The sequence below is a fragment of the Charadrius vociferus genome, unplaced genomic scaffold (genome assembly GCF_000708025.1).
Source record: "Charadrius vociferus isolate BGI_N301 unplaced genomic scaffold, ASM70802v2 scaffold545, whole genome shotgun sequence".
NCBI classification, from domain to species: domain Eukaryota; kingdom Metazoa; phylum Chordata; class Aves; order Charadriiformes; family Charadriidae; genus Charadrius; species Charadrius vociferus.
The window spans coordinates 581,469-603,743 of record NW_009648590.1 but is presented as its reverse complement, the minus strand read 5'-3'; the positions used below and the strand labels follow the sequence as shown (position 1 = coordinate 603,743).

General features: G+C 34.8%; 1 protein-coding gene across 1 annotated transcript in view; it reads left to right on the top strand.

The window, feature by feature from the left end:
• BBS9 (Bardet-Biedl syndrome 9) overlaps nucleotides 1–22,275 on the top strand; it is a 316,290-nt gene that overhangs the window by 68,971 nt on the left and 225,044 nt on the right. The window contains exons 12-18 of the mRNA XM_009886210.1: nucleotides 1,505–1,607; nucleotides 2,564–2,668; nucleotides 4,780–4,794; nucleotides 8,499–8,639; nucleotides 10,822–10,917; nucleotides 15,373–15,545; nucleotides 17,070–17,222. Coding sequence (XP_009884512.1) covers nucleotides 1,505–1,607; nucleotides 2,564–2,668; nucleotides 4,780–4,794; nucleotides 8,499–8,639; nucleotides 10,822–10,917; nucleotides 15,373–15,545; nucleotides 17,070–17,222 — 786 coding nt within the window. The remainder of the gene's footprint in view (nucleotides 1–1,504; nucleotides 1,608–2,563; nucleotides 2,669–4,779; nucleotides 4,795–8,498; nucleotides 8,640–10,821; nucleotides 10,918–15,372; nucleotides 15,546–17,069; nucleotides 17,223–22,275) is intronic.

The following is a 22,275-nucleotide window of genomic DNA, read 5'->3' as shown; positions in this document are numbered from 1 at the left end:
GTTAGTGGAAAAAAAAATGCTAGGCAAATCTAATTTGAAAATTGACATCATTGCAGTCCTCCATGAGAGCTGCTGCCTGTAATTGATTCTAAAGGAAGTATGAGTGTGTGTGTGCGCATGTGCATGCGTGTGTGTGCAGGTGTATTTTTTCCGCAGTATTGCCTAAAAAGGATCATGATTTTTATTTCTGGGTTTGAGAGGATCTTCTAGGAATATCAATGGACCCTTATTTTTGAGAACCTTGCAAGTTCTCTCTCTGTCTTGAGTGAAAAGTTCGAAGGGTAACGGGACTATTTATTGAACCAGATTCCCGTACACTATAGTGGTCCAGTTGTACATAATTGAGAAATGCAGTGAAGCAGTGTTTGCCAGTAACTTTAAATGTCACTGCCTTGATTATGAATTCTGAAATGTGCAGTCTCATGTCTGCATGTTGTTAGTTCATTTAATTGGCATAATATCTCTAAGGCTATTGATTCCATCTACATTGTTCATCTCATTGAGATTCTGGCTTCAGAAAATGGGGCAAAGTTTACCTGATGTATGTACAGAGGTAGATGCAATCCTTCCTTGCTAGCATTAATAGCAATGATCTGAGGGCCCGTTTGCAGCCCAAATGTATTGTTAAATTAAAATAAATGTTGATGTTGATTCTGTTAAAGTAGTCAAACTTCCTAACACTTGAGTCATTTTATAACTAATACTGTGTTCCTAAACTGATTTAACCTAGCTGTAATGAGTTCCTTGATAGACCAGCAATACAAAATAGATGATAATAAATAGCAGATATGATCTGTGTATATGCAGACCACATTCAGATCTCGGTCACTATACTTTCATTTTAGGTCTGAGTTAAGGACATTCTTTTAATATCCATTGGTTTTTCAGAGAAATAACTGCCTACAATAGAAGCAACTAGCACCAACTCCAGGTTTATGGTTAGGTCAGCTCTCATAACCTGGAGTTGAAGTTGTGCTGGGTATCCTGTATATTGAATTTTAGAATTAGTTTGCAGTAAAAATCCAAATAGAACTTTACTCTGAAGTTATTCAGAAGACTATGCATTGCTCTTTGCAGTTAAAGGAAATAATTTCTTTGGTTGGCTTTGTTTTTAATCTTTTTTTTTTTTAATTTGGTCACCTAAAAGAAGCAACATTTTATTTTTATTTACATTAGAACAAATACATGTGACACTTGCAAAATATTAACATTTTAATTAACACTTTAGCATTAGTTTGTCTTGGGTTAAAATTAAAAACAACATTAGAAATCACGTCAGTTTTTTAGCCTTTCAAGTTATTATGTTCCATTATTGGCTGTAAGTAAATAAGAATCATAAAAGGAAAATACTGATTTTGAAGTTGAAATTTGAAGTTCTTAAACACTGTTGCTGAATTGCTCTTTGCAGGTTTGTCATATCTTTTTGCTGGTTATGTTTGTTTTCTGCTGTACAGAGATTAATTTGTTGCTTCCTTTAAATACTTCTGTGTGTCACTTAATTTAGATAACAATACAGAGCAGAGTGACTGCGCAGAAACCAAACCTGGCAGTATGTGTACAAGCTCCATTAGCAGTGACCTGTGACCAGTTCGCCTTTGATGATTTAGGTAAATTATTATAGTACCATTACAGCTATTGTATCATATTACTTTTTCTGAGGATGTTTGAGAGGTATAGTCCGGCCTCTATCAAGTGCATTGTTGCAGATATACTGCAGTTAAAGCAATTACAGATTTGCCTTGCCTGCACTCTGCAGCTTGTAGATACTGCTTGGTGGAGGAAGACAAAGTAGAAAGGAATGGAGTTGCTTCCTTGATTACGGTATGATGTGTGGCAAGTGAGGAGAGGCAGGGTGGCAGCTTCATGATGGAGGGAAAAAAAATAAATCCGTTATTCTGTGGTACTTTTGCTGGGGCGTTTTGTTTTGCTGGCAATTCTGTTTATGTAGAAATGGCACTGCTGAGCTAAAAGCAGAGACAGAAGGCTTGTTTACCTGTGGACAGCCTAGCATAGGTTCCCAGCTTAGCATCAATTGTTTGGTGATACTAGCCTTTTTCCAGTTCTGTGAAGACTGCAGGTGGGATTGCCCTGAAGACTAAGCTGAAGACCAGACAGGTGCATCCTGCTGCCTCAGCTGGGACTGCAGACCCGTTCTGCTCTGAAATGCGCAGTAATGGTCCTTATTGAAAGAGGGCTTTACTGACTGCTGCTCTCATCTGGAAAGAACAGTTCTTATCTTTTCTCAACATGCGAGAGGAGCAAAGGGCTGATGGCTTTCTAAAACATTAAAATCACAATATAAAACTGCATTTGTTTTGACATTCTCTCTTTAGTGTGCTGAATTGTTTTATTGGTTATGCTTCAACATAGTTGTTAATTGGAGAGACTAGTTTGCCTTCTACAAATTATGAATTGAAAAAACAAGCATATCCAGTGATTTGATAAAGGTGAACTGACGGAAACAACTATCATAATTTAGTAGAATATTTCCCTAAGTGCTAGAAAATACGTTGCTTTCATCTGGATGCTCCTATTACTTGATTTAATTTTGTGTTGTTTTTAGAACCAGATTCGTCTGAAACCGTGGTCCTGTCTGTCTTTTTGAAGGGGAATTGTTCTCCATCAGAACTAGAAGGAAATTGTATGGTTTCATATAATATACCAACAGGTAAGCCACTGGAGATTTCAAATTGATTTGCCTTTTTTGAGGCCTTTTTCTTCACATATTTCTTATAAATGTTTTTTTTGAAATATATAGAAGGCAGCAGTAATTAAAGAAATAATATGTATCACAGCCTAGTCTTCAGTTTTAGTTAATATTTTATGTAGCATTAAGTTATGTAATTGGTCTTATAGAAGGAAAGTCATATATTTGTGTCTTGGGAAGCAGTTGTAAAAGCTTTCCCACCCTGTCCTATCAATTTGCTTCTGTTCCGCTCTTTAAGCGTCCACCTCTTGGAGCGAGAGGTGAATTACATGTTTATGACTATTCAGCCTTCTGGGCACAAATGTGACAATAACTGCCTTCTCAAAGAGTAAGAGATTTGAATAAATGTAGGGAGGGATTATTCCTTACTTCCATTTTAAGTTGAACATACTCATTCTAAACAAACAAACAAACTAACCCAAAGGAATAGAAACTAAGTCGTTCTGATTTATAATGCCCTACAGACCGTAGGGATAGAATATATAAAGTTACCCTGCTATCCATAACTGAAGACTGATTAGCTTAATTTTCTACACATGGCCTTGTGAATGTATCAGGCTACTGAGAAACTGTATTTAGGCAGGGCTTCCACGTTAAGTTCAATGCAGCATAAACAGGTTTAAGCTGTCTGTTTTTCACTTCTCACTGCTTGGCTTTGCTCCTGCACCTCCTCCCCTGTTGTGCTCACACAATCAACAGTTATTTCTCAGCCAGATTTGCTGATTTGGTTCACTTTGGAAACACAGAGCTGTGCCAGCACAAAGAGAAGAGTGACATGGAGTAGACTGGCATCAAGAAATACACGTGAAGTTAGAGTGTCTGTGAAGGGTGGTGGTCTTGAGTACTTTATCCAATGTATACGCTTTTATTTAGTCATTTACTTCACATCACTTCTCACTTGAAACATCATGTTTATGATGATAGTCTAGGCTGTGTGATGGTCGAAATGTTTATTTCTAGACAAAACTGCAACTCATGTTTTTGAAGAACTTGATCTTACCCTGTTTAGACAAGGCTTGCAGATCTGTGCAGAGGGTGGGAGAGAAAAGGATGCTCTTCCCTTTTTCTTGAGAGCCTGCATAAACAGCTTGTACAACTTCATTCACTCTGTATTGTGACACTGCCTGCTTATTTCTTGTGAATGAGATGCTGTACCTTCATAAGTGTCCAACTTAGTGATGTGGCTTCAGACGGGTTTTGTGGTATGACTGTATAGGTAGTAGACTTTTGAGTAGCTTGGATCCTCTGATTTTGAAAGCTTGCTTTTTATTTTGCTGGTCTTGCTTCAGTGATTTTGCTTTGCAAGGCCAGTGTGTCAAACTTAGAGTGTATTTCTCACTGGCAAATGAATGCATTATTTCTTTCAGTTGATACTAGTTAAACTTACGCTTGTATTTTAGGTATTAGGTTGAATATTGCAAGGCTTTTGGTTAGGGAAGTAAAGAAATCTTTTATCTTAAGTATGTTTGATTGTTTATATGCAATTAAAAAAATCCCCAGAAGACATGACATCTAACAGAATTAGGGAACTGTAGAAGAAATTTTAAAAACTTAACCTTTAATGGTAGAATTTGAAAGAATTCTAAATAAAGGAGCATAATTAAGATCTTGCTAAATTTTTGGGTGTTCATTTAAATTAAGATGGAATAATGCTATTCAATTACATAAAAATACTAGTGTTATTTGTACAAGGCAATCAAATCCTTATGTGTAATATACTGGTAAACAAAAATTAAGTGCCTTTGTGGCTTCATTTTATCTGAATAGAGACTTTTTCCTCTTTTGTTTTTTATGAGAACCGTATTTGTGGCCAAATCAGTCTTCATTGTATCTCTGTGGGATTCATACAACTGAAGGTTCTTGAGTCACTCAGTTGGATGGGATTGCACTATTGATGAATGTGGTCTCGTGTCTGTTTTTTGGCTATTATTATGTCTTTATGTATTGTCTACTTAACAAATGTCACTTAAGTTTTTTAAAACCTGTTACTAAATTTTCTTTTTTTCTTATTTGAGTAGCATCTTATGTATTCTTTTTCTTTTTCTTTTCTCCCGTTGCTGATTATATGGTAGAGCTCAATCCTGAAGGTGAGTGAATGGAAAAAATGCAAAGTTTGAATGGTTTCATGAGTGATAATGTATGCTGAATAAGGCAGATTTGCAGGGGAGTTATTTTACCTAATATTTCTGTAAGTTCTTATTGTTCTTGGTTTGATGCTGTGAAGGTGAGAATATTTGAGAAAATTGAAAGCAAATAAGGCTTAGACCTAAGAAGACAATTACTCATGGGGAAAATAGTAGAGATATTTCTTGAAGTACAATGCACTTTCTCATATGTAACATAGGAATTTTGCAAAATATTAAGTGCCTTGTGCATTGAGATTGGAAATGGAAAACACTGGTTTTTTTTCAAGTTTCGGCAAGAACTTAGGCAGTTAAATTATAGCATTTTGGTGCAACTGAAACAGCTATTAAGGATTTGTAGCTAATGTGATGCTGTTTGGACCAAGTAGCTCTGAGAATGATGTCACTTAACATCTCTTCATTCCAGTTCCTATTGGAAACATCTTATTCAAGACTAAAAGACTGCTTTCTAACCAAGAATACCAACAGTACAAAACTTAGCTGTGATTGTGGTAGATACGGTACTTGCAAAAGGTACAATTTAAAGACAAAACAGGACTGGAAAGTTAACTTATATACAGGTAGACTGAAAAGAGAGAAGGATAGTTTTGCAATGTAGTTGTGTATGTGTATTGAAAAGATGCAGTTCTTGTAGGACATATTTTGTTAACTTTAAAAATATATTAAGTACATATTCCCTCACGTTTTGGGGAGGGAAAAAAGTTGCTTGTCATGGATTTAGAGTTCAATTGAAAGGGTGTTCTCAGTTTTTCAGTTTTTCTAAACAGAAGTTATGCATATAGATGTATGTATATTTGAGTCTTGTTTTTTCAATACTTATGCTCTTATGAGCATACTAAATGAAGTAAAAAAAAAAAAAAGTAGGTAACTGTGTTAATGGTTCCCTTCCTTTTCTGGTTTCTGGATATTTTGGGGGACCTTGAGGTGCCATACAGGAAATAGATGCTTGAACCATCTCAATAAAATACTGCTCTTGGGGAGAATAGCTACTACCATGGGGCAGATTTTTGCTATAAAAGTATTTTTAAAAATTATTAAAATATAGAGTAAACATATATATAAATGATAGAAAAATAAATGTATGTAATTTGAAAGGGTAATATTCTAAAATAAAGATTTGGATTTTGTTTCAAGAACTTGCTACTCAAGATGAAAACCTGATGCTGAAGAGAATATTGTGGAGCACACTAAACTTTGTAGAATTATCTGGGACAAAATTTATTTGCGTTACTGTGAGGTGCACTGGACTAGTTAAATTCAGGGTCATCAAAAAAGCATGAATTTTCTGAATATTTAACATCCTAAATTAGAGGTCTGAGCTTTAATGTTTTTTATCATGTACATCAATATTATGTTTCAAATATAATGAACATGAATGCATTAATAATTTGGAAGTGAAATTGTAACTATAGTGCATGTAACTGTTTTATTACTTTCATCATTTACTACTTTTATCATAGTATGCCTCTAAATAGTAGTAACTTATGAGATAATGTTACAAAATTTCTGTTGTGGTTCAGATTAGAGGGAATCTGAAATTTTTGTCACAGTTTTTCTGTATTACAGTTCTGAAATTGTATATTGTGCAATGTTTCACACCTCTAGATGAGGTGAGATGTATTACTAGACATAACACCAAAGGATTGAGGAAGTTCTCGCGCCCACACTTTGCTACTGCTTTGTGTTTTTTTTACTACCATTTAAAATTCTGAAATATTCTGAAAGCCTTTCCCAGCATGAGTTTTTCACTGCAGTGATAATTTTTGTTAGATCTTTTTGGTTTGGTTTGCTCATATGTGCTTGTTTTGGACTCAACAACTAGAAATCTCCCCAGTCTCCTCCCAAAACCAGATACTATTTGATTTAGTTTTGATTTGGCCTTTTTCTGAAATATTGAAAGATTACTTATGATGAGGCAGACTGAGACCAGACTATCTAGGAAAAGCTGATTTGAAACAATAAGAAAACCATCTTGTTTTCAATATAAAAATATTTCAAAATCTTTTTTGGCTTGTTTTGTCACTATTTTTTTCCTGTTGATAAGTCTCCATATCTAAGTTCTATAGTAAGCTGTTTGTTTTATGTTGTCATCAAGAAAATATTGTAATTTCCCCATCAGATGATGAAGATACAATGGAGTGAATCATTCTGAAATGTCATGGGTTTATTTTCAAGTATTTTTCAGGAATTTTCCTTGGCACCCATGGATATCCTACTTTTGAGGACCTGTCTTAAGCTTTCTGCTCATTTTATACCAATTTTGTTTTTTACAAGCTGCTGCACTATAACTTGGAGGTATTATCAGCCAGCCAAAAAAGCTAATGAACTGACAACAAGAGGGATGAATCTGAGCCTGCTAGTAACATTTTTCCTGTAAGATGAGTCTTAGAAATAACTCTTCATTGCAAGAGTTCCACAAAGCAACAAACAAACGAAGTTGTTAGCAAAAAGGGTTGCTTGGATGACTATTAAATGGTTGAGTTCTATTTTTATACTAACTTGCTAGGCTTATATGACTGATAACCTCTGTGTAGCTATCAGTTTCATGACTTTTCTGTCTGCATATAATTCATGACAGTAACTTACTTTTTTCTGTCTAAAATTTTACTTTGTTAAATTCTGCTGAGCTGGGTGTTGGGCTTAGTGTTTGAGATTCGTGGGTTATTTGGGAGAGAATGAGTGATTGCTGCTATGACATTAATTCTATTCTCAGTAAGATGAGTATTGGTGCCTATAGTGATGTCTGTACCCAAACAAAACAAGGTTTCCCCTGTTAGCTGCTTCATCAAAAAATCCTCCTCAAAAAACCCATAATCTGGCTGCCCCAAAGAGCAAGAACTCCGTATTTCATAGCAACTACCACTTTTACCTTTCACATAGAACATACCGGGCGATTTCTGACATGCCAGCAATTTTAAACAATGTTTATATTTGAAAAAATATTTGACAGGTTCTGATGAACGTGTTTTCAAAATATTAGTGTTAAAACTTCCTCTTTTCTCTTGCGCCATTCTGATAAAATTGCAGATGATGTTACACCCCAATACGAAAGGCAGTAGCCAGTTTGTTCTACAGCTCTATTTTATTATGATGCAATGAGTTGAAAGATAGAATTTAATATCCCTTTGGCATATTCTAAGCCACAAACCTCTGACAGATGATATAAAGGTTGCATAGATGTTACTTAAGAGTATAAAAAAAAGAGTAAATGTGTTCTTAAAAAGGATTTAGTTTGTGATATTCCTGATGAAAATGTGCATGCTTCAATTTTGTGTTTGAAGCATTAAGAGTAATCACACAGTTGTTGTCTATGTTAAAGTAGAATTGTTTGTCTAAAGCATTAAGTAAAATGTTAATTTTAATTGCGTATTAATTGGTATAAATTCAGGTATGCAGTGGATTTGGCTAATAACTCTTACTTTCCCGTTCAGTTGAAAACGGTCACTTGAAAAGGTAATTAAAAGTATTCAAGTTAAAAGTATTTTAGGTGAAAAATTTAACAAAAATTAAGAATTTTACCTTTTTTTTTGACATACTCCTGAATCACGTTAAAAATATTTTGTTATACCTCTTTGAGGACAGCAGTATGAAGTATCTTGTATTCAGAATATGGATATGAAAGATGAATCTGTGTTATGTCATTTTAGGAATACCGAAAGTTGCACAGTGTAACTTCAGGCTGCCTTTGCGGCTAATTTGCTTTCCAGCTCAACCTTCAAAAGCAGCAAGCCACAAGATAACTATTGATACCAATAAACCTCCCATCAGTTTTCTCACCATTTTTCCAGGTAGGTTGTTAAATATGTTTCTAATAGGAAATGTGTCAGGAATTTCGACAGAATTGTTTGTCCATGCGAAGTAATAAGGTAATTAACAAAGCTAATGTTAAAATTAAAAAGTTTATTTTGAAAGAAATTATGGGATAATATTTCAATAGTAATCCATCTGGGCTAGTATATCTGTCTCTGGTAAAACTGAAGATTTCCTTATGCAGTAGGCATGATACAGATCTAATTTTTATATATCCAGAAAATAATTTTACATAAAATTGCATCAGTGGTGTTGTAATGAGGAAAACATGGGCATTCATTTAAAAAAATATAAGCACAGCAAGGCAAAAGTAGTAAATGTTGTATGTAAGGGGTCCAGTTGCTTTGGAGGATGATTTGTGGAGTTCTTGATATATTGGTCTGGAGCTGATCTTATTTGATAATTTCATTAGCCTTCTTGGACCAAAAAGAAGACATGTACTTAGCAATATTTTCTGATGTGCAGACCTGAGCTACTTTTTATATTCAGGAGAATATTGAAATAGTATGAAGGAGTAATTAGGTGCCATTTAGGACTGGAAAAAGAAGAATGAAACTGAGTACTATAAAGTGTAATGTTATGAAAATAATTTCTGCTGTAATTATGTGCTCATAATTTGGAAGAGATAGAGGAGGTGGAAGTTACCACAGGAATACTCTGTGGTACAATATGGTACAATCATAAGCAACAAATAAGAACTGAGAATGCATTAGACAAAATGTTTCCATGCAGGAAAACTAATATCATGTTACTATGCACTGGCACACTGAGCGCTAGTTGCTGATATTAAATAAAAATTAATTCAAACTCAAAACTGTAGAAAAAGGCTATGAACATTATCTAGGGATTTGAAGAGGAGAATTAAAAGAAAGTGACTCATTTGTCTTAATAAAACACAGGCAAAAAAAGGGAATACAGTTGCCTTCAGTAAATATTTTGTGGCTGTATCATGGATCTAGATGATCATATTAGCACAAGAAGAAATGAATAAACAGGGCTTATAAAGTGATCATGGCTAAGTTGAGTCTGGCAGTGATTAAGTTTCTGAACTTCAGAGGACTAAGGTTCTGGAACAGTTTTCTGAGAGCTGTATGGGCCAACAACGTTAATATGATATTTTTAAGGTGGAGCTGCATCCCTTTTTTAAGAGCCTATAGAGTAAACTTGTCTGACAGAAGTGGAGTAGGCACAGTTGAGTTTTTTTGGTAGCATGATTTTTTTTCACTTTGAGGGTAAATGTACCTTTTCTCTCAAATGGATGTGCTGTGTAATACTTACTTGAAACAGAGAAACTTTTTTTCCAAAGGTCTGCACTTTAGGTTTTAATCAGAGTCTTCCATTATGATTAAGTGATAATGCTTTCAAAATAGAGCATTATATTTTATTCTTAGCTTAGGGATGCATTGTTGAAAATATAACACAAAGCATAGGCCTAATGTGTTCCAGAAGAAGGTATTACAATCTTCTGATTTCTGTTCATCCCATTTTCAGTGATGGCGGGTGGGGAAAAAGCATGCTGTTTATGATGCAATCTGTGAAAGAACTTTGGATTCTTGGTGTACTCAATAAAAATTGTCTCTCTGCTACTCCCTGAGGAGAGGTGACATGGAGTAGTTTTTAAAATATGGTAGTCTAAAATTGAGCCTTTTAACCTGGTATGATCCACTACGTGGAATGAAAAGAAAGGTGTGCATGCATAGACTTTGCAGAGTAGCTAGTTTTAGCAAGCTAGATATTTGCTATGCTCTGTACTGAAAGCTGAAAAGAGCACACTTAAAAATTATGCAGAAATTATCAGGAAAATGTTTTCACAAATATCTGAATAAAAGTTGACCTTGCATCCGGTAAAAGGTGATAGTCTTTGGACTGCACATTAATCACAATTCATTTTAGATGGTACAGAGTGAACCTCTGAGAAATCTACCCTTTGTTTCCAGGCTGGGGAAGAACAACAGTGTGTGGCTCAGCTGTGAATGAAGGGAGGGTATACCAAACTACTACTGACGATCTTTACTTCTGAGCCCTAAGAACGAGAACAGTCTCATTCAGATTGCCTTTCCTAAATTGCTCGTGCAAAGGTTGATATGGTCCTGGCTATGGTTTGAGGTTTGTTGAATACCAGTGTCAAATTATAGAAAACTATTTAACTTTCTCTTTCAGAATTTGTTGATCAATCTGAAGATGACCAGGCAAATGTTTTGGGATTTCAGTTTTTAACTGGTTCAAAAACCACTCTTCTTGCTTCAAAAACATCACGTAAGTGCTATTAGTATTAACGTAAAAGAGGCTTGATCATCAGTTAGTATATGTACAAAATGGGAATGTGGATCATACAAAGAAGGATAATCACTGAGAACTAACACGGGAGTTTGAAAGTGTTAAGCGACTGTTTCTTATCCCCTCTCAAGTATCTAATTATGTTACTACGGAAGGCACAAAATTTTATAACAAAACAAAAAATCATAGTCAAAACATAGTACATCACAGTGACAATTCTCTGAAGAAATTGGATTTCCGTCAAGTTTTTAGCAATGTTTTTGTTCATGAATTATACTGTCATTATTATAATGGAAAAAAACCCTCTTTTCCCCAAAGGTATTTCAACACCTGTGTTTGGAAGTAATTGTCTACTGGAATTTTTGAAAGGGGCTAAAACCAGGTTTCTAACTCTCTATTGACTTTCAATAATCCTTGACTTTAATTAGGCATTAGACTCTACTTACTTGCTTCTCTACATCGAAGTAAATGCCTGTTTCTCTCTTTAGATGCCTGTATATCTTTGTACATATAGGATTATGCATTCAATATTTTTCCATTATGTTTACAGAATGTAAGAACATGCATGTAGATATGCTGTTACCCGGTCCAGTGTCTCTTGTATAGGGCAGTTTTTGAATTAAGTGGTCATGTTCCAACCACCTATGTGTTTGTGCTCTTTAAAAAAAGATTGGTTCTCTTCATTTTGGAGAGTTTATGGTCTTGCCCTGTACAACTACTCAACTTGCTAAACTCTCTTGGCGTTCTCATTGGAACCAAATCAGTTCAATTGTGTTTAGCATTTTTCGTGCCAGCAGAGCACAAAGTCTTCATTTAGTACAGCAGACTTAACAAATTCAAAGCTAGAATACCTATTGCACATTGCAGAGAGTTCAAATGGAACATTGTGAATGTTTTATGAAAACTGTTTTGAGCGAGAAATCATAATCTAGTTTGTTGATGTGAAATTCTTTCAACACAAAAATAATCTGCCTCGCTGTTTTCAAAAATCAGTATTCATGGTGGGTTATATAAATACTGGTGGCGTCAGCTGTGAGCTATGAGATAATATTTAATACCTTTTCTAGTGTAACCAAATGTGTTAAAAATAGAAACCATCTGGAGAGTAACTTCCATTGTACCTAGAATCATTTCACATTTCTAAGGTTCAAAATCCATTTGCATTGGTTTGTGTATGCATTATTTACATGCTGTTTTAGTGTTAGTTTGTTTTTAATATTTGTTTAAATGGTAGATCTTAAACAGTTTAAACTAACTGGACACACAATGATAGCTTCTAAAAACCAAAGAATTTAAAGGATTTATAAATAACTATTTTTCTGGATTGCAATTTAAATCTTTCATTTCGACTTTGTTTTACATAGTTGCTAAATCTAATGCTGTGTAAGGGAAAAAATTGTGTCTATGTAATAAATGTATTTTAGCTTCTAGTGAAAGTATAACTTTTAATTCCCCCTCCCCAAACCATCAAGCTTTTCCTTTCAGGTTTGTTTATTCACTAGCTAGGAATGACACTTGCAGTCTTATTATAAACTTTCCCACACTGCTTTACTTGTGAAGTTCACTTTACAAAGGAGATTCAAAATATCTGTTTGTCTTAGTGTGCCTACCCATTTCTTGTGTCTGGGAATCCTTACAATCCTTACTTTAGAAAACAAATGAGTTGTTTGATGCCACCTTCCGTGTTAGCAGCCTGTTTCCAGCATCCACTTCATGCATTGGATTGGTTACAGAATTTCTTAGGGGGTTTGCTTATTTGAAATGTTACCTAAGTAAAACTTATTTAAAAAAAAAAAAATTATAAAAGGTCTGATACTCAAGCATGATTCAGAATATTTTTATGAACAGAAACTATCCATAATGTAAAAGCATTGTTTGGTAGAATTTTATTATATTAAAATGATTGTGCTTGAGTGGACAGATCTTCTATGGAACTAATGAATGCAGATGAAATGATGTATTATTTGGGAGATCCTTATTCTGCTATGTAATTTAACACTGAGGTTACACTTTGTAAAAGCGCTTATGCAGCATTATCATTGTGGAAATGTTCTTCAAAAAGAAAATTTTATGTGTAGAAAAATAGTGACTAGAAGTAATGGGATTTCAGAAAAGTTAAAAAAGTTCATTGGGACTAATCAATCCCTATTTCTGTTTTTCCATGAAAGTTAATCTTGTACAAGGAAGAAGACATCTTTTTCTGTATCCCTTATCAAATGAACCTCAAGTTCTGAATGGGAAGAACTGTATGTAGGAATAAAAGTATCCAGGTTCTCTTGGGTTCCACTGCTGAAGCTGCAAATGTGCATGACATCTGTTTTCACGTTTGTTTTTAATTGTATTAGCTAATCCATTTTGAACAGTATAGTAATTGAAGATGTTACTTCAGCCTGTCAAGAGGACTGCTGCAAAGAAACCCAGCCTGAAGTTCATTTTGACTGTTAATAAATATTAAAAAGCAGCTTGCCCCATGTAGATTAAGTTTTCTTGCATAATTTTTTAAAACTGTCTTTTAAAGTATAAAGAAGGCTCAACTGCTAATTGTGGCTGGGCTTTTTCCAGCTGATGTGGGCTTCCTAGATGAGAAGTGAACTGAATCTTCTAGACTTCCTTCAGATAACCGGCTGGCAGGACAACTGTTCTTCATGCAGGTTGCACGAGTTGGACAACCTGTTGTAGTGTTAAAAGCCTTTGAAACCTATGTAACCTATTGCTGCTCCTCAGTTTCCTGCTTTTCTGCAATAAATTTTCAGAAAATTCTCAAACAACAGAGCTCATTTTAACAAAAAGTTAACACATGTTGGTTAACTATTATAAAAGCACAGGATGAGCAGAAGCACAGGTATTTCTTTAGTTTTTTTCATTGTATTTCTGTTTAAATCATGTGTTTAGTAGAACTAAAGATTCTCAATTTCCTGCAGTTTCTAATCTAATTTGCCTTTTTTTTTGAAAGCTGAGAGATCATGTAAAGCAAATGACTACAATGCTCTCTACTTTGGCCATGGTAAAATTAGATTGTGTTTGTATTGACCAATAATGTATGGAAACTAAATATGCATTTTGGAGGAAATTAGTTTTACCCATTTTAAACCATTAATGTATTAGATATGTCAATTATAAATGGAATGACTGTTGATTTGGCCTGAAAACATCTGAGCTAATTTCCTTCAAGGAAAAATCACTTAAGGCAAAGTATGATGATACATCCAACTAAGTCCAGCGATTGCGTTGTGAGGGTTTAAAAAATGGGTATTAGGTTGAATGTTATCTTTAGCAGATGGTGTTCTTTTCTTTAACAGGCATGTTTTTAAATAAAACTTGCTTCTTTCCTGTTACACTGTAAACAGAATTTGTCATTCTCTATTCAGTGAAATACGTATCCTGGGAATGATGCCAGTGGTACAGTCAAACAATCTTGAATTACTAACGTTGAGAAAATTTTAAATAAGTACATTCAAGATCTAAAGAATTCTGGTTAATTTGATTTATTATGAACCTTGTTAACAAGGGCAAAAAAAGAACTAGTTTGTATCAAACCCCAGCAACACTTTTTCCTCATAACTGCATTTCTGTCTATCCCTTTGGATAAGGTATTGGTACATGAGTAATGTGAAGAAATAAGGAACTGTTATTTGAAAGTGTTTATCTGGAAAAAAAAAAAATTAAAATGCTGCCATGATTTTCTGCAGTGTTTTCCTCTCAACATTTAGTTAATTCTGATTTTCTGGAAACTGAAGAGAGGATTTTCCAAATGTGGACTAGGAACAACAGAAATAAAATCTCATCCCACTAGCTTGATAATTTGAAATTCACTAAAATGTGATAAGTGAAATTAATTTGCTGGGACAGATAACACTGGCTAACAGGATTTGTTTTTTCACTTCGGTTTATATTAACACTTTCATTTCTACACTAAGCCATTTTTACAAAGCCACAGTGTGTAGGTGGATAAAAATCTCTTTCTACTAATATTAGCTGTATCTAGAGTGAAATGTCGAACTACCAAACTAAATATTGTTGTCTATGACCAGTTGGAGTAATACTGCAGGGAAGTGCAGACAGCCTGTTGTTATGACTTATTATCATCCAGTAATTGTCTTGTTTCCTCATGATGGTAGTTCTTCATAGCTTTTTGTTCTTCATGAACAGGCCCATACTCTGAAATAAGTAGTCCTGAAGAAAGAAATACTTTCATTTTTGCTACAAATTTGCCTGTTAAATTTAGTATAAGAGAGAGCGTATTTAGAACTGACATCAATAAAATACAATTATTTCTTTAATGCTTGTGCAAATGTATCTCTTACGAAAATCTCATACAGACTTCAGATACAGTTAGCAAGTTAAATTTGTGTGTTATCTAAACGATGTTGTATAGTGAATGTATGTGGCTTAAATGTGTGTTTATTGGTCTTGTATTTGCTCTTGTTTTCAAAGAACGATACAGGATCCAGAGTGATCAGTTAGAAGACCTTTGGCTGATAACAGAAGAGCTCACGCTTCGACTCGAAGAACACTTCAAGAAGCAAAACTGCAAAGATTTTGCATGTACCTTTTCTGGTTCAATTCCCCTGCAAGAATATTTTGAACTAATTGATCGACATTTTGAGGTATATTAAATAATATATGAATTGATGTTCTGCTAGTTTAAAAATTGTTTGTATGTTAGTACTATGATGAAGCAGTTTATAACTATAGCTATCACAGGCATTTGGCTTTCAGAAGATAGAAAGTTGCTTTTAAGATAGTCCTCCAATAGTTCAGCTAGCTTGTAAAAATAGCTAATAAAATAAAATATATGTACTCCACCACCCCCATCCCTGGCTTTTTCAGTAAAAAAAAAAAGAGACTAGCTATTTGAAAATTTCTATTAAACTCATTAACGGGCAAAAGCAGCAACATATGTATGTAAGAGTGAGAAATCCTGTTGGATGCTGCCAAATTTTCTCTGAGGTGGAGCCATCACCAGAAAGATGGAAGTTGTAGTTAGGATTCTCTGGGATTTTTAAAGGAGTCGGCGTAAATCCAGGTCTATCTCTGAAGCTCATGAGTTGTTATACTGTTAGTCTTTCAATTAAATTGAAATTCAAAAAGTTTGGGTTTTTTTTTATAGTGACTAGTATTGTAGAAATACCGTAAACATAGGCTACATAGATTGTATCACAAGCTTAAATACATTGAAGTTTGAAATACAGGTGTGATTGCTGCAATGCTAATTTAGGATCTAATTATGTTGCAGCTGGCTATTTTGAATTTTCTGAAATTTTACAATAATTATCTGATCTAAAAAGTATCAAATGATCTATCAAGGGGATTCTAATGCTTTCATTGCTGTTAATTTCAACACGATCTTTTTTGGCAAGCTTGGGAGAATATCACCTGAGAGGTCCCTTTTTTTCCTTCTACTTCTAGAAAAACTGCATAGTGTTTCTTTTTCTCTTAGCTTCCCTGAACTGTCCTTCATAATCATGTACTGACAGAATGGTATGTCTGCTTATTTTTAAATAGAATCTGTTTTCTAAATTTAGGAAACTTGTTTTTTTCTGCTCATTTTTGAGCACTTTAAAATGGATGTGTGTCATAATGCTCACATTATTCTTATTTGATATAAAATGTTGGTCAAAGTTTTGTGAACACTGCTATAGCTGATCAGTATCTATAAAAGGAAAAAGGATTTTATTTCAGAAAAAGACAATAATTCAAACACTGTATAATTTAGAACTTTTAACCATGCTTATGGGAATAACCAGTTACTTTATACTGCAATGAATATCAACTCCAATACACTGTGTGCATGTGTCATAAACAGCACACCAAACCAAGAAGAAGCCTTGAGATCCTGGTGATGAACTTTCACTCATGTTATTAGGCTTCTTGATGAGATATTTATGCATTTTCACAGATTATTGTGGCTGTTGACAATTAGTTCATATTTCAGTGGCAAATTATAATTCTTGAAAATATTAATAAGCTTCATGAGGAGTGTAAAATATCAAACTGGTATAAACAACATCATATTTGAATAATACACACTCTCCCAAAAATTTTACTATCATTCTTCCATTTCGTTTGGAATGTGCATACATAATGAATATGACCCTTAATCTGAATTCTTGAAAACCCTTAAATTGCAGCTACGTTTGAATGCGAAAAAATTTCAGGAGCTGTTATCTGAAAGGGCTGTACAGTTTCGAGCTATTGAGCGGCGATTGCTGACACGATTCAAAGACAAAACTCCTGCTCCTCTTCAACATCTGGACACCTTGCTAGAAGGAACGTTCAGAGAGGTCAGTACAGTTTGATTATGAGCCTAACCTTTCTTTATGTTGTTGGTAAAACTTAGCTTAAAGCATATAAGCTATGCTTTCCTGGTTACGTTTACCATCCAAGAGACCAGGAAGCAGTAATTTGTTTAACCTAATATTCCCTGTAACTTTCCAGATGAGTTGCAATAGTTTTATTTAATCTGTGACCACAAAATCTTTACTCCTGGGTCACACCAGCTTGACAGCACATCATTCTTTCCTAACTGATGTTGATAGTGTAAATATTTTATAGTTCATGTGAAAGTATTTTATAGTTCATAGCTTGTGTAAATATTTTATGGTACACTGTAAACTGGTGGAATGGTTTGGCTGGTGTAACATTCACAACAGAATTATCTGAGGCTGACCATGTCCTTCCTTATGGGGATTTTATGTTCTAATCATTTCAGAATGTGATAGCTGCAGAAGAACAATGTTTAAAAAAAAAAATCATTCCTAAACCATCCCCATACTGGAAGTACACAAGGAATAAAACATTTTTTCTTCCTTTTCCTGCCTCAGCCATGCATTGCTTTAGATAAACCCTTGTTTCATGATGTGTCCCCTTTGCTAAGAAGTTACTTCATGTGTTTTGTGCTTTTCTGTTGGAGGATCTGATTTTACTTTCTAACATGCCTTGTTAGAGAAGCGGAGTCACAATTAGATTCTGTACTGGTAAAAAGACTTACCTTTATGCACTGCTGTATATCACAACAATTAAAAAACAAAGGTGTTAAGGAAAAATATTTTTCCGTACTGTTTGCTCTAAGAAAACATTTCTCTAAATTGGAGAAAACTGCCTTTCCATGTATGACTAGACATGAGTCAGATTACCTTTATTCCAGTCTTTACTGTGAGTGAATTAACTATGAGATGGATGAAGTTTGAAAGTGCGGGTTTTCTGGTTACTTTAAGAAATATTAGGTATTGTTGTGATAGATGAGGGGTTCTTTAACACTTTGAAATGGCATGGCTAAATCAGCCCTAAAGATAAACAAAAGTGAGTCTCTTGAGTCTGCTTTTGCTGTGTAGAACTGTTGCCTTTAAACTTAAAAGCAACTGGGATGTGCTTGACAGTTTTCTTATGCAGTTGAATTGAAAGATGAGTTCTGAGAATGACAAAAATCAGGTAGTTGAAATAAATGCATATTGCAGAAGCTTATTTTCCAAGGTCCTTCAAACCAAAATCAGATGGGTGCTTTCCTTAACAATGACTTTTGTAAGCTTTTTTAATTAGTATTAATGTAGTTGAAAGAAGAATGAGGAAAAAGATTTCTTTCCAGAGAACAAATGCTTACATTTTTCCACATTTGTTAAAAATTTGTTTTAGGCAAGCTCACATTTTTCTTGGTAGATTTCCTTTGTTATTTTCTTTTGTTCATGTGAATCCCCTTGCAACAAAGAAATGTTGTTATTGTTAGTACAAACAAAAGTGTAGTAAAATAGTAATTACCACAGAGACTCCAGTGCTTCATATGTTGTTTTGAAAGTGAGAGCTGTGGTAGGATTTTAATACTGTCTCTTTGCTATGTGGGTGAAATTAAATTGCTTGATGATGCATTTCCTACATTAGAAGAGACCTTGTTTTCTTTAATTCAGTATCATCTTCTGTCTTTATTTGAACAAGTATATGTAATGCAAATAGTATTCAAAATATGGTACATATGTTTTCAGTAAAAGAATAATGAGGCCAGATAAATAGGAACAGTACAAAGTACTCCAAAAATTCTTTTAAGCGTGTAGCCTTTTTGACATTTGAATTAATATGATCGTATTTTTGAGAACACTGCTTTTCAGAAGAATTGTTCAAACAAGTTGTCTCTATTTTTCCTTTTTAAACTTGTCTGTTACAAGCACCATGGTTGTGCTTAGTAGTTTCTCTAATGCAGAATGAATTCAATGAATAATGATCATCCATATACCGTAGGCTCATAGTGGAATAACTCTTATTTGCTTCAGTGGAATTCGGATTGAACTTTGAATAAGAGATGTAGAATTTTTGAGGGTTTTTTTGGTAATAAAATAGATATGATAAATCCCGCAATAAAATACTCTTAGAAAAGAAATTTATTTTTATTCCCTTACCATTGTCTGAGAATCTCCTCTCCTCCCTTGTGTTAAATATTTTTATAATGAGAAAAGAAAAAATTGCATTTTTTTATCCCCACATTTTTCACCAAAGTAATTGTTATCTGCAAAGAAAGACTTTGTTACTTTTTACATTAGGTTTTCAAGTGTATGTTTTGATTTTTATAGTGTATTACAAACCTTTTCATTTAGAACAGGAAGGAGTTTCCTGTTATTATGAGTGTGTGATTTTATTATTCTTTTTAACCCAGAATCTCTAGGGCTTGACAAACCTGATCTCCTTCTATGACAAGGTTACCTGCTTAGCGGATGAGGGAAAGGCTGTGGATGTTGTTTACTTGGACTACAGTAAAGCCCTTGACACAGTTTCCCACAGCATTCTCCTGGAGAAACTGGCTGCTTATGGCTTGGATGGGTGTATTCTTCGCTGAGTAAAAAACTGGCTAGATGGCCGTGCCCAGAGAGGGGTGGTGAATGAAGGTAAATCCAGTTGATGGCTGGTCGCAAGTGGTGTTCCCCAGGGCTTGGTACTGGGGCTGGTTCTCTTTAATGTCTTTATCAATGATCTGGACAAAGGGGTCAAGTTCACCCTCAGTAAGTTTGCAGATGACACTAAGTTAGGCCGGAGTGTTGATCTATGTGAGGGTAGGATGGCTCTATAGAGAAATCTGGACAGGTTGGATTGATGGACTGAGGCCAACGGTATGAAGTTCAGCAAGGCCAGGTGCCGGGTCCTGCACTTGGGTCACAACAACCCTATGCAGTGCTACAGGCTTGGGGAGGAATGGCTGGAAAGCTGCCCAGCAGAGAAGGACCTGGGGATTTTGGTTGACAGCTGGCTGAATATGAGCCAGCAGTGTGCCCAGGTGGCCAAGAAGGCCAACAGCATCCTGTCCTGTATCGGGAGTAGTGTGGTGAGCAGAAACAGGGAAGTGATTGTTTCCCTGTACTCTGTACTGGTGAGGCCTCACCTTGAGTACTGTGTTCAGTTTTGGGCCCCTTACTACAAGAAAGACACTGAGGTGCTGAAGCGTGTCCGAAGAGCAACAGCAGAGCTAGTGACAGGTCTGGAGAACAAGACTTATGAGGAGCAGCTGAGGGAACTGGGGTTGTTTAGTCAGAAGAAAAGGAGGCCCAGGGGAGACCTTACCACTCTCTACAACTACCTGAAAGGAGGTTGTAATGAGGTGGAGTTGACCTCTTCTTGCTAGTAACAAGTGATAGGACAAGAGGAAATGGCCTCAAGTTATGCCAGGGTAGGTTTAGGATAGATAATAGGAAAAAGTTCTTCACAGAAAGGGTTGTCAAGCATGGGACCAGGCTGCCAATGGAAGTGGTGGAGTCACCATCCCTGGAGGTATTTAAAAGATGGGTAGACGTGGTGCTTAGGGACATGGTTTGGTTTTGCAGTGTTAGGTTCATGGTTGGACTTGATGATCTTTAAGGTACCTTCCAACCTAGGCAATTCCATGATTCTATGATTGGGCTCTGTATGAGTTACATTCTTAATAGAGTAACTATTATAGCTTAGGATTTTTTAAAAATTGAAGCTATAATGGTATAATGTCTCCAAATCCACAGGGATATAAAGGTGCCTCTTATTGCTTCCTGTATTTACTTGCATCAGAACAGTTATACAGCAGATGTATAACCTTTGTGTGAAGAGCCTTTTTAAATACAAATGAAATAATGGTGAATATTCAACTGATGTAGTTTCATTGCCTAGGTGTGATACATACCCGCTTTAAACTTATTCTGTACAGTTTTTTTGCCCACTTGCAAATTGTTATAAATTGTTATGAACTGATTTGAATTTTACAACTGAAGTAGATTGTAAATGTTAATTTTCAGATTTTCAGCTTCAAGTAAGTTGTGTTTGTTTGATACGTAGGTAGAGGTACACGTGTGCCAAACCTATAGATACCAAACCAGAAAAAATTTATCAAGCTGCATTTGATTCTCTGGTAAAAAGCATTTCTATTTATGAACTAGATTTTTGTATTAGTCCTTGTCCGTTACCAACAAGGCAGGACGTATTTAGTGCTACAATAAAATTGCTAATGGCCTTATTATCAGGAAACTAATCTTACTTTTCATCTTCACAATAACAGAGAAATGTATAAGCAGGCATCAGTGTGTGCAATGATGAACAGCTTGCTTTGATTTTGTAGTCCTGTTTAATCTTCTCTTCTAGAATTTGTCTTTCTGAAGTAACATAGGTCTAAACAGATTTGAGTGAGTATTACAACACTTAACAAATAGTGACATAAGGTGTTCCATTTTGGAAAGAAAAGCTATTATGTATGTTAGAAAAAGGAAATACTCTTGCGATGTTTAAGAATGATTTGTAGGAAGGTGCTATGAAAATAATAGCAAAATCAATTTGCAATAGATGCTATTTGTATGCCTATGAATTAATTTCTTGATCTCTGGCTAAAAAAATTGCCAGTGCAATTGGGCATGCTGCTAGCTCTAGTTCTAAGAAAGGAATTTAATTAGACAAATTTAAAAGCAATTGAACAGTAGTTGAGATTGTATAGATGTTTTGTAGTTTAAAGGACTTCAAATATGAAATGAGATTGCAGCAAATTTTATGGTAGCTGTTCTAAACAGCATGTACTTTGTATAATACCTACTAGAGACATGTTATTGCTTGAAAGTGTAATTTAATGATCTTTAATCTCTACAATGTGTTTTCTGTCACATTAAAGAAATCATAGTTTGGCAGTAGCTGCAGGTGCTTGCCCTGGAATTATAATTTTCATCTATTGACTCTTGACATACTTTATTTGTGTTTCCAGGTACAAGTTGGAATTAACAAGTGTCATAAAAATCAGATGGTTCAATTTCTTGTTTCAACCCACATTGATTTTATTCTTGGGAATCTAAGCAACACTAGCTGTGTCTAGTTGCAAACTGTGTTTAACCCTGTACCCATGTTTAGAAG